The sequence below is a fragment of the Aedes albopictus genome, chromosome 1 (genome assembly GCF_035046485.1).
Source record: "Aedes albopictus strain Foshan chromosome 1, AalbF5, whole genome shotgun sequence".
NCBI lineage: Eukaryota > Metazoa > Arthropoda > Insecta > Diptera > Culicidae > Aedes > Aedes albopictus.
The window spans coordinates 3,429,901-3,452,272 of record NC_085136.1 but is presented as its reverse complement, the minus strand read 5'-3'; the positions used below and the strand labels follow the sequence as shown (position 1 = coordinate 3,452,272).

General features: G+C 40.6%; 1 protein-coding gene across 2 annotated transcripts in view; it reads left to right on the top strand.

Moving 5' to 3' along the window:
* The first annotated feature begins 763 nt into the window (after positions 1 to 763).
* The window catches only part of LOC109405387 (kinesin-like protein KIF19), an 84,817-nt gene continuing 63,208 nt past the window's right edge, over positions 764 to 22,372 (top strand). Inside the window, exons 1-2 of one of the 2 annotated variants that reach the window (XM_062842989.1) lie at positions 764 to 1,191; positions 11,672 to 11,821. In XM_062842989.1, the coding sequence (XP_062698973.1) occupies positions 1,087 to 1,191; positions 11,672 to 11,821 (255 nt within the window). In that variant the 5' untranslated portion in view covers positions 764 to 1,086. The remainder of the gene's footprint in view (positions 1,192 to 11,671; positions 11,822 to 22,372) is intronic. The other variant, XM_062842986.1, reaches the window with a different exon arrangement.

Sequence of the window (22,372 nt, the reverse complement as noted above, 5' to 3'; positions counted from 1 at the left end):
ATGAGGTTTAATTTGGTTCAGCGCAATATACGGTAGACAATGTGCGCTGATTAGTTTGAAGGACTTGATTCCATTAGTGCGTGGAAGTGCCAGAAATCGTTAGGTACTCGAACATAAATAATCAATGGTGACCTATGTGAAGCTGTCTTTCCCAAACATACCAATATTGATGGGAAAATATTACTGTCACAGTCGTTGACGTGACATGGTCATGGCGTGTCGGATACAATTAAAGACAGTGGTTATTTCAGATACAAATTAAAGGGTGAAGCACTGAAGAAGTTGCCTTGGCATCTCTAACTTACAAATTGGAAATACAGTTGACTCTCTACATCTCGGTATTGAAGGGACCATCGAGATAGGGAGAGATCGAATTCAAGAACCAATTTGTAATGCACACTAGATTGAAAAACCGTCCGTAACTAGGAAAAACCGTCAACAAACAGATGTCACTTCGCATTCCCAGAAGTTTTGCACCTAAGAAACGAAATCTAGCAACCTGTAAAAACGGGCATATCGACATATGGAGAGAAAATCTAGAACAAAAACGAACAAGATCGCATCGAGATAGAGAGATATCGAGATAAGGAGATATCGACTTGTAGAAAGGTAAAATGTATGCAGATTGAAGGGACTGACCAAACCATCGAGATAGGGAGAGATATCGAGATGTGGAACATCGACATGTAGAGAGTCGACTGTAGTAGTGTATAACAACACAGAATTTCCAATAACGAGGACAATTTGTTTCAATACTTCCCAATTGCAAAAGTGCTACCTTTACAGTTATTTCAGTTGCATGGATTACAGTCGCATCGCAACGGTTCCAAAGAAAGAAGTCATAGTGAACAAAGCATCGACCAAAGTGAAATAGTGCCATTATGACTATTAAGTCATTTCACCATCTGCAGTAGTTTGAACTTACCCGTTAATTGACGTGATGAATTGTGAAGTAGAAGTAAATGTCATTGATTCGATAACGGCTTTTGTGCAGCTGTACTGATGGGCACTCCCGCCGTCTAAGAACAAGAAGAGCAAGAAAAACAAGTGAAAAGAAAACCTACCTATTGACGGGGAAAAATATCTATGGCAGCGCAGATCCAGTCCGCTCCTGGCAGTGGGAATAACATTCCCGGCAGCTCCGGCAGCAATTCATCCCTTACGAATGTGCACTCCGACGAACGATTGGTGGTAAGTGTCAGCCCGTGTTGATTGCTTTGGGAAGTACCGCCGGGGGTTGAGATGTTCAATTTGTGAAGTGATAGCTTTGCTTGCTTTTCATTGTTTTGAGTTTAATTAAAATATTTGTGTTTTTCAATTAAAATTTTAATTTTTGGTATACAGATAAAACACCTCCACCGGTTTTCAATTAATTTGCTGCCTAAAAACATACTGAGTGGTTGGTACGGGATGTCCCCACTTCAAAGCTTTCTTATAAAACCAATAACAGTGCACAGTAGGCCTGGCCGCTTTAAAGCTTGTAATGCATTTCCGATGTACTGCAAGCATTAATAATGACAAGAAAAATGATAGAATAAGTCGATTCTATTATTTTCCAGGATTCTTTCAATGAATTGCTGTGTATGTGTAGGCTAGACTAGACAGATAAAACATGTGAATTTACTGTCGAAATGCATCAGTGAATCCGGTTTTGCTTAGCTGTTATTCGAAATCTAAATTTCAATTCGTCCACGTGTTGTTGTCAACATGAACGTAAAACAATTCAGCGTGTTCGAGGATGTTGTTTATTTATTAGGTATTTTTTTATTTCGACCGACGGGGATTAAACTCGTTGTGTAGGCTATAACAAAATGTGTTAATAAAATTTGCGTTAGCTTTGCTTTTCGTTTCCATCAATTGCTGCCTGGTTCTTGTGCATGCTATACCGCGTTATAACGAATAATTGTGACTTGAAACAATAATACGAAAAATGATAAATTAAATCAACAAATCAAATACAAATCGACCTGAGACAGCAAAAGACTTTGCTTTTTGTTTTGTTTGGGTATTGAATTTACTGCGTCTATCAAATAGATTCTTTTTAGTAAAGAATTGGCTTAGACTAACTGTGCATGTTAATGGTGGCTCCGCTCCTCCGTCATTGACTCAATGGAAAAAAAACTTTTAACTATCCACCTGGTCCGCCCATCGTGCTCTCTGCGCTCCACGCCTTCTTGTACCAACCGGCTGGTTAGCAAACCCCAAATTTGAAGGATTGTTGTCCATGATTCTTGCAACATGCCCTGCCCATCGTATCCTTCCGGCTTTGGCCATTTTCTGGATGCTGGGTTCGCGATAAAGTGCAGCGAGCTCGTGGTTCATCCTTCTCTGCCACACACCGTTCTCCTGCACGCCGCCGAAAATCGTCCTTAGCACCCGTCACTCGAAAACTCCGAGTACTTGCAGGTCCTTCTCAAGCTTCGTCCATGTCTCGTGTCCGTAGAGAACCACCGGTCTTATTAACGTCTTGTACATGGTGCATTTGCTGCGGGGGTGAATCTTTTTTGACCGCAGTTTCTTCTGGAGCCCAGAGTAGGCACGACTTCCACTGATGATGCGCCTTCGTATTTCACGGCTCACGTTATTGTCAGCCGTTACCAAGGAATCGAGGTAGACGAATTCTTCTACCATCTCGAAAGTATCCCCGTCTATCGTAACATTGCTGCCAAGACTTATCCTGTCTCGCTCAGTCCCACCTACCAGCATGTACTTTGTCTTAGCCGCATTCACCACCAGTCCGACCTTTGCTGCTTCGCATTCCAGGCGGGTGTACAGTTCTGCCACCGTCCCAAATGCTCTAGCAATAATATCCATGTCATCCGCAAAACAGACAAATAGGCCGGATTTCGTGAAGATCGTACCCCGGCTGTTGAGCCCGGCTCGTCGCATAACACCTTCCAGGGCGATGTTGAATAGTAGGCAGGAAAGTCCATAACCTTGTCGTAGTCCCCGTCGAGATTCGAATGAACTGAATAGTTCACCCGAAATCCTTACGCTGTTCTGCACACCGTCCATCGTTGCTCTTATCAGTCTTGTAAGCTTCCCGGGAAAGCTGTTCTCGTCCATGATTTTCCATAGCTCTGTGCAGTCGATACTGTCGTATGCCGCTTTGAAGTCGATGAACGGTGGTGCGTTGGGACCTGGTATTCACGGCATTTCTGGAGGATTTGCCGTACGGTGAAGATCTGGTCTGTTGTCGACCGGCCGTCGATGAAACCGGCTTGGTAACATCCCACGAACTCATTTACTTTAGGTGAAAGACGACGGAAGATGATCTGGGGTAGCACTTTGTAGGCGGCATTAAAAATGGTGATCGCTCGAAAGTTCTCACACATTAACTTGTCGTCTTTCTTGTGGATGGGACAGATTATCCCTTCCTTCCAATCCTCCGGTAGCTGTTCGGTTTCCCAGATCTTGACTACTGATTGGTGCAGACAGGTGGCCAACTTTTCCGGGCCTATCTTGATGAGTTCTGCTGCGATACCGTCCTTACCAGCCGCTTTGTTGTTTTTGAGCTGGTGGATGCCATCCTTAACTTCCCTCAGCGTGGGAGTTGGTTCGTTCCCGTCCTCTGCTGCACCAACATAGTCATTTCCTCCGCTGCTTTGGTCCTCCGTGCCTACATTCTCTTCGTCATTCAGGTGCTCGTCGAAGTGCTGCTTCCACCTTTCGATCACTTCACGTTTGTCCGTCAGGAGGCTCCCGTCTTTATCCCTGCAGATTTCGGCTTGCGGCACGAAGCCGTTGCGGGATGCGTTGAGCTTCTGGTAGAACTTACGTGTTTCTTGTGAACGGCACAGCAGTTCCATTTCCTCGCACTCCGCTTCTTCCAGGCGGCGCTTTTTCTCCCGGAAGAGACGGGTCTGCTGCTTCCGCTTCTGTCTGTATCGCTCCACATTCTGTCAGGTTCCATGCTGCAGCATTACCGCCCGCACTGCATCCTTCTCCTCCAGAACTGCTCTGCATTCCTCTTCGAACCAATCGTTTCGTCGACTCCGTTCTACGTACCCGATAGTTCTCTCGGCTGCGTTGTTGATGGCTGCTTTGACTGTACTCCAGCAGTCCTCGTCCGGCAATGCTGCCTCGAGATTCTGCGCGTATGCGGTGGCGACATCCGGTTGCTTCAGTCGCTCTACATAGATCATACCGGGGCGGCCGCCGGTACTGTACATTGTTAATAACGGAGAGTTGTGGGCGCAGTTTAACCATCACCAGGTAGTGATCAGAGTCGATATTAGCGCCACGATAGGTCCTGGCGTCGATAATGTCGGAGAAGTGCCGTCCATCAATCAGAACGTGGTCGATTTGCGATTCCGTTTCATGTGGTGATCTCCAGGTGTAACGATACGGGAGGCTGTGCTGGAAGAAGGTGCTACGAATGGCCATGTTCTTGGAGGCGGCGAAATCGATGAGGCGTAGGCCATTTTCGTTCGTCAGCTGGTGGGCGCTGAACTTTTCAATCGTCGGTCTGAATTCCTCCTCCTGGCCTACCTGAGCATTTAAATCCCCTATGATGATCTTGACGTCGTGGTTCGGGCAGCGGTCGTACTCGCGTTCGAGCCACGCGTAAAATGCGTCTTTGTCATCATCAATGCTTCCGGAGTGAGGGCTGTGCACGTTTATTATGCTAATGTTGAAGAATCGGCCCTTGATCCTCAACCTGCACATTCTTTCGTCGATCGGCCACCAACCGATCACGCGCCTCTGCATGTCGCCCATCACTATAAAAGCTGTTCCCAACTCACGTGTGTTGCCGCAACTCTGGTAGAAGGTATGATTACCTCTAAACGTTCGCACCATAGATCCTGTCCAACACACCTCCTGCAGCGCTACGATTCCGAACCCGCGGTCCTTCAGTATATCGGCGAGTATGCGGGTGCTCCCGATGAAGTTGTGAGATCTGCAGTTCCACGTACCGAGCTTCCAATCGCAAGTCCTTTTTCGTCGCTGTGGTCGTCGCCATTGGTATCGGTTCGCATTCTTCTCTTGTTGATTTCCCGGTGCTAGTCTTTTTTACGGCTGGCTCGTAGAGCCTGACACCAACCCACTAACCCAGGGAGCTAGGCTTACCTTCCCGGAAGCTAAAGGTTCTGCATTGGCATTTCCTCCAACTACAGTGCTAAATAGCTAGGCTCAAGCGCCAGTCTACGCCGGGGGTGGTGTTTTAAATGGGCGCCCAGGAGATAATATTTTACCTGAGCTTCCACCCCCGGGAATCCCTAAAAAGTAAATCTAAAAATCTTCAGGTAATTCTGCAAAAAAAATCTTGGGTTAATCCTTGGAAAAGATGATGGATGAATTTCAGAAATTTGTGACAGAAACTCTGAATAAATTTTTGAAAAGATTCCGAGAGGAATTTCTGAATCATTACAGGAATTCCTGGAGCAATCTCTGAAAGAGCTCCCAGAGCAATCCTTGGAGGAATACCTGGAGAAATCCTTAGAAGAATTCCTGCAAGTATACCTGGAGTAAACCTTGTAAGTATCCCTGGAGGAATTTTTTAAAGTATACCTGGAGGAATTCCTGGAGAAATCGCTAGAGGAATTCTCGGAGCAATCCCTGGAGGAATTTCTAAATAAATAACTGGAGGATATCCAGGCAGACATCCCTGAAGACATTCCTGGACGAATGCCTTGATCAATCCCTGGATAAATTCCAAGATGAGTTCTTGCTGGAATCTCTAAGGGAATTTTGTGAGGAACCTCTGGAAAAATTCTCGGGGATATCCCTAGATTTCTGATGGAATCCCAGGAGGAATTCTTGGGAAAATTCCGTGGAACTATCCCTGGAAGAATTCCTGAATTATTTCCCAGAGGAGTTTCTGGAAGAATTTCAAGAGGAATTCTTGAGGGAATTCCTGGAGGAATCTTCGGAGGAATTCCTTGAGGAATTTCTGAAGGATTCCCTGGAGTAGAAGTTCTTGGATAAGTTCCTGGAGGAAGCCCTGGAAGGATTCCCGGAGGAATCACTGAAAAAAATCTTTGAGATTTCCTGGAGAAATTGCTTTTGGAATTTCCCAAAGAACGCACACCTATACCGAAGTCATGAGGGAGCTGCGAAGGCTACTCTCCACGAGGTGAATATAAATTACACTCACCTCGTGGAGAGTCGCTTTCACAGCTCTGTCACGATTTTGGTATGAGCATATGCGACCTGTACTCTATTCGGCAAACTTTAAGACAAAATCACAAGACAAAAGTCATCCATGCATCGTTTCTTGATCGCACGTTTCGGTGCTGAGAAAATACAGAGGTTACTCAAAATAACTGGGACAGGTAAAATTTTCACTTTTCAAAAAATGTTCAACTCGCTGTAACTTTTCGAAAAGTGCATCAAATATTCTCAATTTTTTACTGTAAGTTCATCAACTAGTTGTGTATCAGTAGTCCAATTTTGGAGAAGATCGGGCCATTGTCCACGGAGTTATAAAGATTCTAGAAAAAGGTAAAATTATCCCATAGCCAACTTTGAGCTGTTATATCTCCGGATTCAATGAACCGAATGCAATGAAATTTTGACCATTCATGACTTGTATAATGAGCTATGAAAAACCTTTGACTTAACTTAAAATTCTTAACACGGAAGAAAATTATAACGATTAGATTATGTTTCTAATAAAACACCAAATTATCCAAAACTTCAACATCGTTTCAAAATTCAAGATGCAAATTATAGTTCAATTAATTTCCCTCTAAATGACTTATATATAAATGTGTTTTGAAGGAAAGTTACAACATAGCCGCTAATAAATTGAGAAAGTAATGGGGTGCATATTAGAAATTGATGAATTTACTAAAAAATCGTGAAATAAATGAAATCGTTATAACTTTTTCTCTTGTTAAAAATTTAAAGTTAAGTTAAACGTTTTTAAGAGTTCATCATATAAGTCATGAATGGTCAAAATTTCATTGCAATCAGTTCAGTGAATCCGGAGATATAAAAGCTCAAAGTTGGCTATCGAATAATTATACCATTTTCAAGAATCTTTATATCTTCGTGAAGAATAGCCCGATCTTTTTCAAATTTGAACCACTGATACACAACTAGTTGATGAACTTACAGTAAAAAATTGAGAATATTTGATGCACTTTTCGAAAAGTTACAGCGAGTTGAACATTTTTTGAAAAGTGAAAATTATACCTGTCCCAGTTATTTTGAGTATCCCCTGTAGCAAGTGAGTGTAACTCTGTGCAAGCGAGTGTTCCCATCCCTGCTCAGGAGGAATTCGTGCAGGAATCCCAGGAGGAATTCTTGGAATAATTCTTGGATAAACGCAGGGTGGCATTCCAGAGGGAATTTCTGAAGGAATCCCTGAAGGAATTCCTGGATCAATGCCTGGAAAATTTTCTGAAGGTCCCTGAATAATATATTTGAGGAATGCCTGGAGGAATTCCAGGAGGAATCCCTTAAGCAATTCCTGGAGGATTTCCTAAAGAAATCCCTAGAGTAATCCCTAGAGGAACTCCTGAAGAAATGTCTGGAGGAACCCCTGGAGAAATTCCTAGATACACGGAAAAAAATCCATTCCCCTAATCATGAATAAAAAATCATGTTCTTATGATGTCTGCCAACTCATAATATCATAATTAAAATTCATAATATCATGAATGAGTTGGCCAGAAATATGAATAGAAACAAGCATTTTCATAAATTATATTCATGGTCGCTTCCTAGCGTTACATTTATCTGCCATATGCAATTATATAAATCGCGCGGTCGTCCAGCACAGACATGTGGAAAAATTTGAACCTGCTATTTTTGCAAAGTTTTTATTTGGTTAGAGTAATAAATGTGCATATATGAGGAAATGGAATATCGAAACAGTGTGCCCGTAAGATTCGGCAGGTTGTTGGGAGTTGATTGACTAAAAAGTAAACGCGCAAAAAGTAAACAGTGCCTAGTTCGCGTTTTCGTTGTGCCATCCGCCGTAGCTCCGAGTTTATGTACGGAGGGTGAAACAAAGTGAGAATCGCGCGTTAATTTTCGGTAATTCTCTCTATTTTTTTGGTTTATCCATCGTTTGACGAGTTCGGAGACTCAGCAAGTAATGTGAACTAGTGAACAATTGATGTGGTTTGGAGGGCATCCTTAGCCTGTTGGATGTAGGTGCCAAAGACAAAAATAATAAACCAGCTAAATATGATTATCCGGTGAGTTCGATCATTGTTGTTCTCTTTTATATTTGAACATTACATATCTTCACTAACAAGAGGCCAACTAAAAAGTGCTGCTTGCTCATTGAAAAAAGGATGATGAATAGGTCCCAAAATCATAGAAATGGGCTCTGATATCACGTATTTTATTTTCTTATGATTTTAGCTTGCATCGTTTTATTAATCTAATTAAAAGCATTTGGGACCGACGACGACGGAATCATAAAAGTAATTCTTAATTCCATGAATTCTATGCATGGTTCCATTTCCCTCAACCATGATTTTATGAATTTGACTGAGAAACATTGAGGTCCGACGACGACGGAATCGTAAAAGTAATTCTTAATTCCATGAATTCCATGCATGGTTCCATCTCCCTTAACCATGATTTTATGAATTTGACTGAGAAACATTGAGGTCCGACGACGACGGAATCATAAAAGTAATTCTTAATTCCATGAATTCTATGCATGGTTCCATCTCCCTCAACCATGATTTTATGAATTTGACTGAGAAGCATATAGGTCCGACGACGACGGAATCATAAAAGTATATTTTGATTCCATGAATTCTATGCATGGTTCTACCTCACCAAACCATAATTTTATGAATCTGGTGGTAAAGCATCAGGATCTGCATCCAGGTTTATGAAAATTATTCTTGGCTTCATGAATGCTACTCATGATCCCAGCTTATTTAATCATAGCTTCATGATTATATTTTCCATTTTTGGTCGTCGAAAGCCAAAACAATAACGGGTGCATAGCGTTATGGTGAAATCAATCATAAGATCATAAAATTTAATCATGGTGTATATTTATAACATAAAATCATAAAAATATCGGGAAACTATGAGTCATATTCATGGTCTTGGGAATGGATTTTTTTCCGTGTACATCCCAGTAGGAATCCCTGGAGAAATCTTTAAAGAAGTTCCTTCACAAATCTCTAGAGGAATTCCTGGATGAATCCCTGCATGAATTCCATGAGGAATCCCTGGAGGTTTTCCTTGAAGAATCAATGGAGCACTTTCAGGAGAAATCCTTGGAGAAATCCAAAGAGTAATTCCAGAGGAAATACCAGGAGGAGTTTTTGAAAAAAAATCCCAGGAAGAAGTACTGAAGAAATCGTTGAAATTCCTGAAGAGATCCTGAAGGAGTTCTTCAAAGAACATGTAGAGGAACTCTTGGAGGACTCTCCTGAAGGAATCCCTGGAGGAGCTCATGAAAAAAACCCTAGATGGATGCTTAAGGGAATCTCTCATTAATTTCTGGAGGAAGTCTTGGATTGATTCCTGGAGGAGTTTCTTGAAGAATTCCAGGAGGAACTCCTGAAGGAATCCCAAGAGGAGTTCTTGGGGGTGTTTTTTTAAATATTCCTTGAAGTTTTTCCTAAAAGAATCTCATACGGAATTCCCGGGTGAAATTCTTGAATGAATTTCTGAATAAACCTTATCAGGAATCCTAGAAGCAATTCTTAGGGAATCTCAGGAGAGCTTTCTTATCGAATTCCTGTAAGAATTTCTGTTGGAATCCCTGGATAAAAAAAATCTAAAGATATCCATGTCTGCAGTAATTTCTAGACGAATTATTGATGATTATTGATACTTGAATGGACTCCTAAAGGATTTTTTGTACAAAATGTTTAAGTAATTCCTGGATTGATTACCAAAAAATCTCTAATAAAATTTTCTGAAACAATGTCTGCAAAACATTCCTGCAGAAATACGTCGAATAACTCCAGATGGAATTATTGGATAGCAATTTATGGACAAATCCCTGAAGAAATCTCTGAAGAAATACTTGCAGATATACCTTAAAGGATCTCTGGAGAAATTCCTGAAGAAAACTTGGAAAAAAGTACTGGAACAATAACTGTTGGAACCTCTAAAGAAACTAGGAACATGTATAAAACAATCATTTTGATTCCTCTAAACTGCAAGACCGATATCACATATTGGGTGCATATGCCACTTAAAAATCAACTCAAGTCAGGCCCTCTCCAGAAAGAAATCCTAGCTACGCCAATGTACGATGCATTCAATTGCATCATTGATGCAGTAGTTATGTAGATAGTACGGGGTCAGCATTGAACATCTCGGCTGATATGCGATTGACCCCCGGGGCTCTGTTCGATTTAATACTACGGATAACTCCGGATAACTTCTATCTCTTGCAATGGTGGAGCCTCGGTGTTGATACGTGTAATATGTCGAACCCTTGGTGGTGCTCGATGTTAGTTTCGCAATTCTACCGCTAGACGGCGCTAGTGAACATGCAAATTTTAGAAATCTACCAGAATTCTACCAGTGGAGGAATTTCAAACTTCGCAACTCATCGTCAGTAAGTTATTGGCTTACCCAACAACTTTCCCGAAGACACTATCAGGGTTATCGATAGCTGTTGCATATCGTAACGTTTGCTTGACAACCTGATATAGTTCCTGTAGAGCAATTTAGCATCAAACTGTTGATGGTCCCTCTAGCGGCCAAGTTGCCAACTAATCATATGAACCAAAGTTCTAAATGATAGATCTTATCAAGCCCTAAAACTTTGCCCAAGAAAGTATTGCGCTAACTCTTAACACACCCGAGATAATAGGCCACACCCCCAAAAAGCCGAAATCCCATAAGCTCTTAGTCTCCTATAACGCTCACCCCTGTCTAGTAGGAGTTCGTTTAATAGGAGTCCGTTTAATAGGCATTCGTTTAGTAAGAGACTCGACTGTACTTGCAACGGCCATGATTTCTAGATCATGAAAATTGTTACTCTGAATAATAAAAGTGGTGCTCAAATCATGAAATCATGATTCAAGTTCATGATTTCATGGCCGGACATCTTTTCTAGTTTCTTGATTTCTGGATCAGATTTGTTTCCGTGCATGTCCTCCGTGATAGAGCTCCTAAGTAGGCAGCTTCCAGGGGAGGAGCATTTCATACTCAGCCGCTGGATGCCAGAACAGACGCTGTTTGAGCCATACCTCCCTGGTAAACAGACGCTCCTCCACAATCTAGCTGAAGTCCGAAGAAGAACAATGCTCAGGATGCACTACCAGCTGAGCACACGACTCTTAGATGGCAGTATTTGCCATCGATTGACCCGTGGAAGCATGAGGTAGGAACTTCTGAGGACTCGGCTTACGATTGAAGACCTACCCTGTCTGGTCTCCTTCGTCCCAATGTGTATGATCATTCTATCTTTTCTATTTTCCTTCACAATTTTACATGAAATACGCAACAGCTACATTTATACCAATTGGGAATGAATAATATTTACAGTCTTAAAAATTCTTGTTATTCCGTTCTTTGAACATTGAGAATATTTATGCAAAGAACGCCATAGTAAATATCAGTAGCAAAACTATTCTGCACTTAAAACTTTTCAGCGAAAAGTTTCGGATGCATTCCAATGAATTGAACATCTCCACCAAGAAAACAGAAGAAAACTAGCTCTAGTAAACAACCGGGAGTTATGCTAATTTCATGCTAATACATTTTCTTCATTTTTCCTCCGATCTAGGTCGCTGTAAGGATACGACCACTCAACGATGGTAACGAGTCAAACTGTGTGCAGGTGGCTTCCCACCGGACGTTGCTGTTCGACGAAGGAAATAGGAACAAACCGAAAAAGTACAACTACGACTATGTGTTTGGTGAAAAATCGACTCAGGTAGGTCTCGCCATCGTCATCGTCCTCGTCATCGTCGGCCACACAATCGTTAGGGGTTCCGTCCGTTTTATTTTTTGTCAACTATTGCCATGGGCCGGCCGGGTCTTATCTCGTAGGGTATTAATCTCTGGGCCGGTGTTGCACCATCATCGGCAGCCAGTTGGCCTCGCATACTCAAAATGATACCTCCACACCGCGAGACTGTTGATTTATAATCCAACCATCGCCGTGGTGGCGACCAACAAAAAGTGCTTAACGTATAACAGAGAAGTTGGTACCAACAAGCAGCGATTGCCGTTTTGCACCCGGTGGCTATTGTGGAGTTTCGAAATTACCTTGCGGCATTGTGCGAGGTGGGATAGAAGTACGTCCTAACAAGGTAGATTACTACTAGACTGGTATAAAGTGCCTGTGGGTAACATCAAACATGCTCGGGGCTAATGTCCTGTAAAATGACATGTTAAAAATCTTCAAATACAAATACAAATACAAATACACTTCAATTAAGAAATCGATCTCGATAAACAGTTTTCCTAGACGTTACGTCAAGAGGAAGCACAAATAGAAGACGAAGAAGAAACAGACATAAAAATCAAATTTAGCTGCTATTCCACAATTCCAATTATTGAATTATCGACGATGATGGTTGAGAAATTAAAGCCTGTATCCGCAATATTCGGGACACAGAAACACAGCTGTAACTCTGCAATAGATACATACAAATTGCTCAAATTTTGTCTAATAACATCTTAAGATGTGTTCATTTCACCTACAAAATTTCATGTGAATCGGTGCAGTACTTTTCGTTGTAGCAACGAAAGAGTAAAATGTGCGCCATTGAATTTTGTACAGACCCAAGTTTTGCTTGTCAGCGCTGTAACTTTTGAATTTGGCAAAGGAAATGGCTGAAATTTTGAACACAAACCTCTCAATCTACATTTGTTGCATGGGCAATATTTCAAAACAATCGATGCACTATCAACAATTTTATAGTCGAAACATGTTTTGGGACTGAACGTGATTTTAGCCTCTCAGACAGCAATTAGTCAGTACCCTTTATTGTTTCGATTGTACTATTGAAAGTACTATACCAATAATCATCAAATTTTGCAGGCATAATATACACATAATAAACTAGCTTCTGTGAAAATTTCATGAAAATTGGCAGAGAAATTCAAAAGTAATGAATAGGCAAAAATCGCACATGAAAAACACGAAAAATTTTCACTAACACTCACCCCTATCAACACCAGTAGCTTTCAAACCAAGTGGACAAAGTTGATGAAATTTTGCAAGAAAGTGTCTCTATAAGTATCATAACTGCTAACGAAATTTCATAATTATCATCACAGAACTTTGAACTGTAGCGTAAAAGAACCATCTAGTATGCGAATGAAAATTGGTCATGATTGTACAAAATGCTTAAAACCACGTCTGTTTGTTTTTCGTCCACAGTTAAAAGTAATGCATCGATTTTTATGAAATTTGGCACAAATAATAAACATACAACAAAGAGTTCTCAGTCAATTATTTGGCCAATTTTACCGATTCATTACAGAGCTACTGACGTACTTCTGTGTCCCGATTATTGCGGATACAGGCTTTATGTAAACATAAAATTGCGGTTTCAATCCATATTGATGGGCATTAATGTGCAATAAATAGGTTCAAGGGTCACATACCATCTGGTGTGTCCAAAGCGTAACAAGCGAACATAGTGCGTTATCAGTTCAGCAGGGCTGGGTAATTTGAGAGTGTTTAAATCGAAAAAATAATTCTGCTATTTTCCCAATAAAAAGCCAGCTAAACTCTAAACTAAACAATATCAGATTGTAATTGTACAAGATTAGCGATAACAAAGCTGTTAAATAAGTGATAAGACAATCGCTCACCTTTATAAAATTCAATCAATTTCAAAATGCTATAACTACTATTTGCTTTTTTTTGTATTACACTAAATCAGCGTTTCTCGAACTATGGATCGCGACCCACTGGTGGGTCGAGAGATAAAATTTAATGGGTCGCACCTGCCCAAATGGTACAATACCCTACCTACTGAAATTATGCCAAATTATTTTTGTAGCCATTCCGAAAATCTACAAATATTTCTCTTTTTTTCCTCATTTCTACTTATTCTTCTTAGTGTTTGAATCAATAATCATAGTCCTTAGAATATTGAAGCTACTGTCTCTGTTTTGAAACAGATTCTGGAAGGATAACGTGCCTCTGGAGCCGGCCTTCTGATACCTGATGAGGCTCCTACATAAAGGTTTAAAAATCCGGCAATGTTTTTTATGTCATATTTTTTCACGTGTTCTGAAAGATATTGAGTTTGAATCGTTGCTTGCATTTTACATTCCAGGTGAGATTTAGGTTAACGATATTCAATCATAGCGCCACAGCTGCTGCCCTTTATTTAACACGAATTTTTCCGAGTGCCTATTTGACTATCCCAGAGTACTACAATTCTGAGAATACTTCTTGATGCGAAGCGCAGGAGCTCTGTAGTATTGTTTTGAAATGTGTTATGACTCACTAGTGGGTCGCCAAATTTAATTACAATCATAAGTGGGTCGCAAGCTGAAAAAGTTTGAGAACCCCTGCACTAAACATTAAAGCAACAATTTAGCTAAAAAAGCACGAATATTTCGGACCTTTGCAGATCTTAACATAAATTTACCAATCTAAATTTTGCAAACCTTCATTGACCGTCAATATTATTGGAAAAAACATGCTAGAGTTTTACAGACCACTGTAGACCTAAACAGACTATCGCAACCCTTTGAAAACTTTAGTGAGCTTTTAGTTCAGCGTCATCTTCGTTGACCTTGGGTGATGTTCCTCCGATTTCCCCGGAAACTTACGGTTCTCAGGTCTTCTTCAACCGCGTTCGCTATTCTTTCTTCCGACATTCGCATAATGTGTCCAGCCCACTGAAGTCTACGTATTTGATTCGTTTCACTAGTACTAGAGTGGATCATCGTTTATATGGAAAAATGAAAAATTCAATGGTATCCCATCAGATCAAAGCTTTTTTGATCCCATTTCAGAACCCATATAAGTGTGCAAAATTTGGGCAGGATCGGTTATGTCTACGTTTTGCACATCGCGTTTGAAGTTTGTATGGGGTTTTACATGGGAAAACACACTTTTTTGCATTTCTCTAATAACAAGCTCGATTTTTGATAAAACCATGTATCCGATAAAGTGAAAACATAGCCTAGGGTGTCCTGAAAAACTTTGTCGAAGACCGCGAAGTGATCTGATGCTTATGAAAAAAGTTATAGCGTTGGCATTACTTGGCGAAACAGTATGATTTTGTTGCTATTGTTATTCCTTTACATGTTAAAACATAAACACATGCATGCGGATCGTTGGTTATAACTATTTTCACAAGCATCGGATCACTTTGCGGTCTTCAACAAAGTTTTTCAGAACATCCTAGGCTATCATTTTACAATATCGGTCAAAAAGTATCAGACAAACCTTTTCAACTTATGACAAAAATGCAAAAAAGTATGTTTTCCCATACAAAATCCCATACAAATTTCATTTGCAATGCGCAAAGTGTAGACGCAACCGATCGTGCTCAAATTTTGCACAAATACTCAAGACCCGAAACGAAACCGAAAAAGTTTTGATCTGAGAAAACGGTTTCGATGACCCACGCTAATAAGTACACTTATTGCTACAATTCGTGATTCATGCGTCTGCGCCACACACCATTTCCAAGCTTCTAGAATTGTCCGCAACGCTTTTCACTTAATTACCCCCAAAGCTTTTTGGTCTGTGTCCTTCAACGTCCAAGCCTGATGACCATGCCAGGACATCGGAGAACCAATGTTTTATACAGAGCGAATTCCGTTTGCGTTTGCAAGTTGCATGACCAAAGCTGGTTACGCAATCCATACAAATCCCTTTCGCAGCTGCTATACGCCTTTTCTTTTCATGTCTTGTGTCTACGATACTGCGTTCTTAAGTTATGATTTTTTTTAACAAACGGCTCATATAGCACATCTGGACAATTTCCACAAAATTGGTCATAATTCAGGAACGGAGAAAAACCACATCTTGAAAATTTTACAAATCTTCTATATATAAAAATGCAGTGGCATACGTGGGACCGCGCATAACTTGCGAACGGATGGTCCGATTCGGGTCGTCTTAGTTTTGTTCAGTTAATTTCCACCTAAGGAAGGTTTATGAGCCATAAAATCTGGACAAATCGAGAGTTTTTGAAAATCCAATCGGGCTTGGCTAAAGACTTGAAACGTCAAAAAACGCAGTAGGCAAGACAAAGTTTGCCGGGTTCAGCTAGTATAGCTTATAAAATTTTGTTTTCAATAATATTTTTCCGAAATTCCAAAACTAGTGTTTCCGACTTTTTCAACTAATTTTCCTCAACAGTGGAAAATTTTGTTGAGAAGGAGAACCTTCGTACCAATTTGTACGATATTAGAAAAAAATCTCCAGGAGTTCTTCAAGAAGTCTCAGGGGCGTTTCGAACAGACTCAGGGGGATTCCAGGAGGCCTCATGGGGATCCAGGGCCGTTCTAACGAGTCTCAGGGGCATTCCAGGAGGTACCAGGGTGTACCAAGAGGTCTTAGGGGCATTTAATGGGGTCTCAAAGGGTTCCATGGGGTTCTCAGGAGCGTTTCAAAGGATTCAGGGGTTTTATTGGGGACCTTGAGACCTCGAAGTCTCAGAATCATTTTTGGGGGTTTCCAGGGGCTTTTAGGGGAGATTCAGGGGATCTCTGAGGGGATTCAGGGGGCCTGAGGTCTAAGAGGCATTTCAGGGGATCCAAAGGCGTTTCAGGGCCTTCCAGGGTGTTTCAAGCAGAAAATGACAGTTTCGGAATGTAGACCTGGAGTACCAGTGGTTTCGAACTATTCTGAGAATTACGAAAGAGTCATGCGTGTAGATCGAGAACCTGAAGTGTGAGACTGTGGGGACATTGGTTTTGGTGCAGGTTTCAGGGGCGTTTTCGGGGGCATTCCAGGAAGCTTCAGAGGATTTTCGTTGGGTTCAGTGGCATAACGCAGATGTTTTCTGGGGTTTCTGAGGGTCTCAGGTGCGTTACATGGGGTCCGAGGCGGTTTTAGGCGGATTTCGAAGGCCTTGCATGAAGTTCCAGAGAAATTTCTGCTCGTTTCAGAGGCGTTACGCAGCCAATAGTATTCAATTCAAACAAACGTCATGCAGAGAGCAAAATACCTGGGACTACTTTTTGATTTTTTTTTCAAGGACACTTTCAGAAATTCCTTCAGGTATTTCTTCATGGACTTCTCCAGGGATTCTTTCAGGAATTGATTGAGTGACTTCTCCAGGAATTCGATAGTGATTGTTTCAGGGTTTGTTCCAAGAAATGCTTCAGAAATTCCGCCCACGATTCCATCAGAAATTTTTACAGATACTTCTGCAAGGATGCATCGACGAATTCCTCCAGGATTTTTTCCATAGCCTTCATGGAATGCTCCAGAGATGTTTTCAAGAACTCCTCTAGGGGTTTCTCCAGACATTCCTCCGGGAATTTCTCCTGGGATATTTTTCCTCCAGTGATTGTTCCAGTGCTTTTATCAAGGATTCCTCGAAGAATTTCTCCAGGGATTCCCAAAGGAATGTCATCAGAGATCCTTTTAGATATTTCTGAAAGATTTTTTTCAGACGTTTCTCCATACATTCCTTAAAGAATTCCATTAGCGTTTGCTCCAATAATTCAATATGAAATAATTCGAAGTATTTCAGCAAGTATATCTTTCAGAAAAAAATAAAAGAGGCAGGGTATGAAAAAACGGATCACGCCGAAAAACAAACGCTTTGTCCTAAGCGGTGCATGTCGGTAACAAAGCCGCTCCGCAACAAACGCATGTCAGGCGATGAGAGCAATAAAACAAACATCGCTTGCCGTGCGTGTGCCGATATTCCGGGTTTTCTGCTGAAATTTTCAACCCACATCATCGAATTCATAAGCATTTGGACGAATTAAAAATCTTGCAAACCTCAGAGTCGAGTTTCAGTTGTAAAACAATGCGAAAATCACGATGTGAATAGAACGAGACAAATATTCCTACCGTTTTTGTTGTGAACAAACTCGGAAGTGATTTTGTCATTATCTGCTAACGAAAAAACAAAGCGTTGTTGCCGTGCCTTCTTTGTTGCCTATTTTTCGCTTGCGTTGCCACATTTTGCGTACACTGAAAAGAGGTTATCTAAAAATAAATCCAGGAATTCATTAACAAAAATTGTACGATACAATCTTTTGGACATCCAAAGATTCCTACAATTTCTGGACGAATAATTATTGCAGACATGGATTCCTTCAGATTTTTTTATCTAGGTATTCCTACAAAAACTCTTCCAAAAATTTGTTAAGAAATCTTTCTGAGAAGAGTTGCTTACATGGGATTTTTACAGAAATTCCTCCAGATTTTCCTCCAAGAATTCCTCAAGGATTCAACCGGGAATTTCTTCTGTGATTCTTTCAGGAACAACTGCAGGGATTATTTTAAAAATTCCTCCAACGATTCCCCCTGGAATTCTTTTTAGAATTCCTCCAGTAATTCCTCTTGGAATTCTTTCAGGAACCTCTCGAGGAATTAATCCAGTACTTCCTCCAGGAAATGTTTAGGAATTCCCTTAGAAATTCCTTTTTATATTGTTTTCGGGATTTCTTTCTGGAGTTTCTTCAGGAATTCCTCCAAGGATTCCTTCAGGAACTTCTATGGCGATTCCTCAAGAAGTTTTTCCATGAACTCTTCTAAGTATTCCTAGGATTTCTCCTGGGGGTTCTACAGGAACTGCTGCAGGAATTCCTAAAGAAGATCCTCTATGATTTCTTCAGGAAATCCTCCTTGGATTCCTCTAGGAATTTTTCCAGGGATTTCTCATGGACTATATTCGAGAACTCCTTCTGTGATTCTTTCAGAAACAACTTATTTTAAAAATTCCTCCAAAGATTTTTCCAGGAACTTTTCATAGGATTCCTTCAGGAATTCTTCCTTGTATTCTTTAAGGAACTCCTCCAGGAATTAATCTAGTACTTCCTCTAGAAACTGTTTAAGGAATCATTTAGGAATTATTTTATAAATTGCTTCCGAAATTCCTTCTGAAGTTTCAACAGGAATTCCTCTAGGGATTTCTTCAGGAACTGCTACAGGGATTCCTCCACGAACACTTCTAAGGGTACCTTTAGGATTTCTCCAAGAATTTCATCTGCGATTTCTTTAGGAACTGTTCCTGGTATTCTGGAAATTCTCATGGAGTTCTTCCAGGGATTCCTCTGGGAATTCCAGCAGGAGTTTCTTTAAAAATTCCTCCAGGAATTCATCTAAAGATTCCTCTAGAAAATCCGCCAAAAATTCCTCTGGGAATTGCTCTGGAGATTTTTCCAGAAGTTCCTCTAGAGATTCCTTCAGGTATGATTTCAGGCATTCCTCAAGGTATAGGATATCCTCTAGTGATACCACCAAGATTTCCTACAGGAATTCTTTCTGGCATTACTCCAGAGACTTCTCCAAGAATTGCTTCAGGGATTCCTTTAAAATTTTCACCAGGAAATTCCCTAGGAATTCTTACAGGAATTCCTCCAACGATTTTCCCAGAGGCTCCTACAGGAATTCCTCCAAAGATTTTTCCAGAAATTGCTTCAGGGATTCCTCAAAGAATTCCACTATGGATTCTACAAGACATTCTTCCAGATATTTTTCTAAGCATTCTTCCGGGGATTTCTCCTTGGATTCTTGCAGAGATTTCTACAGGAATTCTATCAGCGTTTCCTCCAGATATTCCTCCAGAAAATGCTCCAGAGACTTCTCCAGGAATTCCTCCGGGAATTCCCCAGCAGTGCTTCCAGGGATTTTTCCAGGAATCCATGCAAGTATTCCTTCAGGATTTCATCTAGGAATTTTCCTGGGTGTCCTCGTGGAATTCCTCCATAAATTACTCCAGGTATTCCTCCAGGAATTTCACCAGTAATTGATCTAGGAATTCCTTTATAAATTCTGACAGAAAAACATCCAGGAATTTCTCCAGGAAATCCATCATTAATTCCTTCAAAAATTCTTCCAGATTTTCCTCCAGGAATTACTGCAGGCTGCAGGGATTCCTTCAGAAATTCCATCAGGGATTCCACTAAGAATTCCTCCAGGAACTTCTTCAGGGATTTTTCCGCGAATTTCTTTAAAAATTCCCACAAGGATTCTTCTAAGAATTCCTTCGAGGATTTCTTCAAGAATTCCTCCAGAAATTCCACCAGGAATTTCTCAAGGATTTTTCTCAGAAATTTCTCCTAGAGTTTCTATTAGGATTCCTGCAGAAATTCTTTCAAGAATTCTTCTAGAGATATCTCCAGAGATTCCTCCAGGAAATCCTTCGAAGATTCCTCCAGATATTTCCAATTTTTTCAGGAAATTTCTCTGATTCTTCCAGGAAGTCCTCTTGGTATTACTTTAGGCATTCTTCCAGGGAGTTCTCTTGGAATACCTTAAGGAATTTTTCATTTAATCCTCCAGGCATTCCTCCAGAAATTCCACCAGAGATTTCTCCAGGAATGGATCCGGGGATTCCTTTAGGGTTTCTCCACAAATTTTCCCAAGGATTGTCCCAGGGATTACTTCAGGAATTTCTACGAGGATTTCTCCAAAAAACCTTCCAGAAATTCCTCTAGAAATTTCTTCTGGAATTTCTGTTGGGATTTTATCATTAATAGAAAAAAATAATAGAAATATAAATCTCCCAGAGCTCTAAAGATTCCTTCAGAAATTCATTCAATTTTTTTTCAAGAATTCCTCTAAAGATTCCTCCAGGAATTTCTTCAGGATTTTATCCAGGAATTTTTCAAGGAACTTCTCTGGGAATCCTTCCAGGAATTTCCCCAGAACTTTCGTCAGGAATTGCTCCTGGAATTGATCCGAAAATAGCTCCTGGACATCCTTCAGAAATTATGTTAGCAATTCCACCAGGAATTTCTACAGGAAATCCTCTAGGAATTTCTTCAGAGATTCTGCCAGGAAATTCTCCAGGAATACCTTCAGGATTTTTTTAGGAATTCCTCCCGACATTCCTACAGGAATTGCTTCAGGGATTTCTCCACGAATTTCTCAAGGGATTTTCCCAGGGATTCCTCCAGAAAATCCTCCGGAAATTCCTCCTAGAATTTTTCAATGGATTTCTTCTGAAATTTCTTCAGGAATTCCTCCCCGAATTCCTCTGGAGATTTCACCAGGAATTCTCCAAAAAATTCTTAAACGGATTGCTCCAGGAATTCCTGCTGTTTCTCATCCCAGAATTCCACCAGGGATTCTTCCAGGGATTACGCCAGGATTTTGTCCAGAAGTTCCTCCAGAATTCCTTAAAGGACTTCTTCCGAAATTTCTCTAACATTTTCTACAGGAATTCCTCAAGAGATTTCTTTCAAAAAATTCTCTAGCTATTCCTCCTAGAACTGATCCAGAAACTCCTCCAGGTGTTTCTCCAGGATTTTATCCAGGAAGTATTCCAGGAGCTACTCCAGGAATTCTTCAAGTGATTTCTTCAGAAATTCCTCTCTCTTCTTCTACTTTTTCTTCTTCTTTTTCTTCTTCTTTATGGCTCGATATAGTAGATACGATTAGTGTATGAAAAAACAAGAACAATACATTAGGCAGTCGGGTGCCTGAAACTTTTGCCAGTCTTGGTAAGGTGGTATGAAAACTACCAACCAAGCCGATCTGTTTAAAAGCACAGGTCGCACGGCAGAAGTTTCACGCATTCGATGTATTCGTTCAATACATGGCCTACTTGCCTAATTTCACCTTCTATAAAAATTTTCACACTTGTTCGCTACCTAGCGAATTCTATCATATCTATCATTTCATTATCCACTTTGATCTCTACTCCCTTATACTATGAGTAGAAAGAGACCGATATAGCCACAAAATCATCAAGTTATTAATAGAATACGGTCGATAAATCAGCATATGATATGAAAAGTTAGGCTCAAAAAAGAAAAGTGTTCTATCCTATAAGATCGAAAAAGCTAATAGGAAGAACACGCCGAGATATAGGCATACCCCTATGAACGGAGTGCGAATTCCGAAAAAGCTACCGATCGATAGAATTTGTGATGAAAACAGAACAATACATTAGGCAGTCGGGTGCCTGAAACTTTTGCCAGTCTTGGTAAGGTGGTATGAAAACTACCAACCAAGCCGATCTGTTTAAAAGCACAGGTCGCACGGCAGAAGTTTCACGCATTCGATGTATTCGTTCAATACATGGCCTACTTGCCTAATTTCACCTTCTATAAAAATTTTCACACTTGTTCGCTACCTAGCGAATTCTATCATATCTATCATTTCATTATCCACTTTGATCTCTACTCCCTTATACTATGAGTAGAAAGAGACCGATATAGCCACAAAATCATCAAGTTATGTATGAAAAAAAAACAAATCAGTTGGTTCAAAATTGGCAAAAGAAAAAAATGTTATGTTTTTAGTATAAGTTAGCAAATAATTTTGTTTAGGACCCCTAAATCCCTCCTTCCCAATTTTAAACTTCCCAGGTAA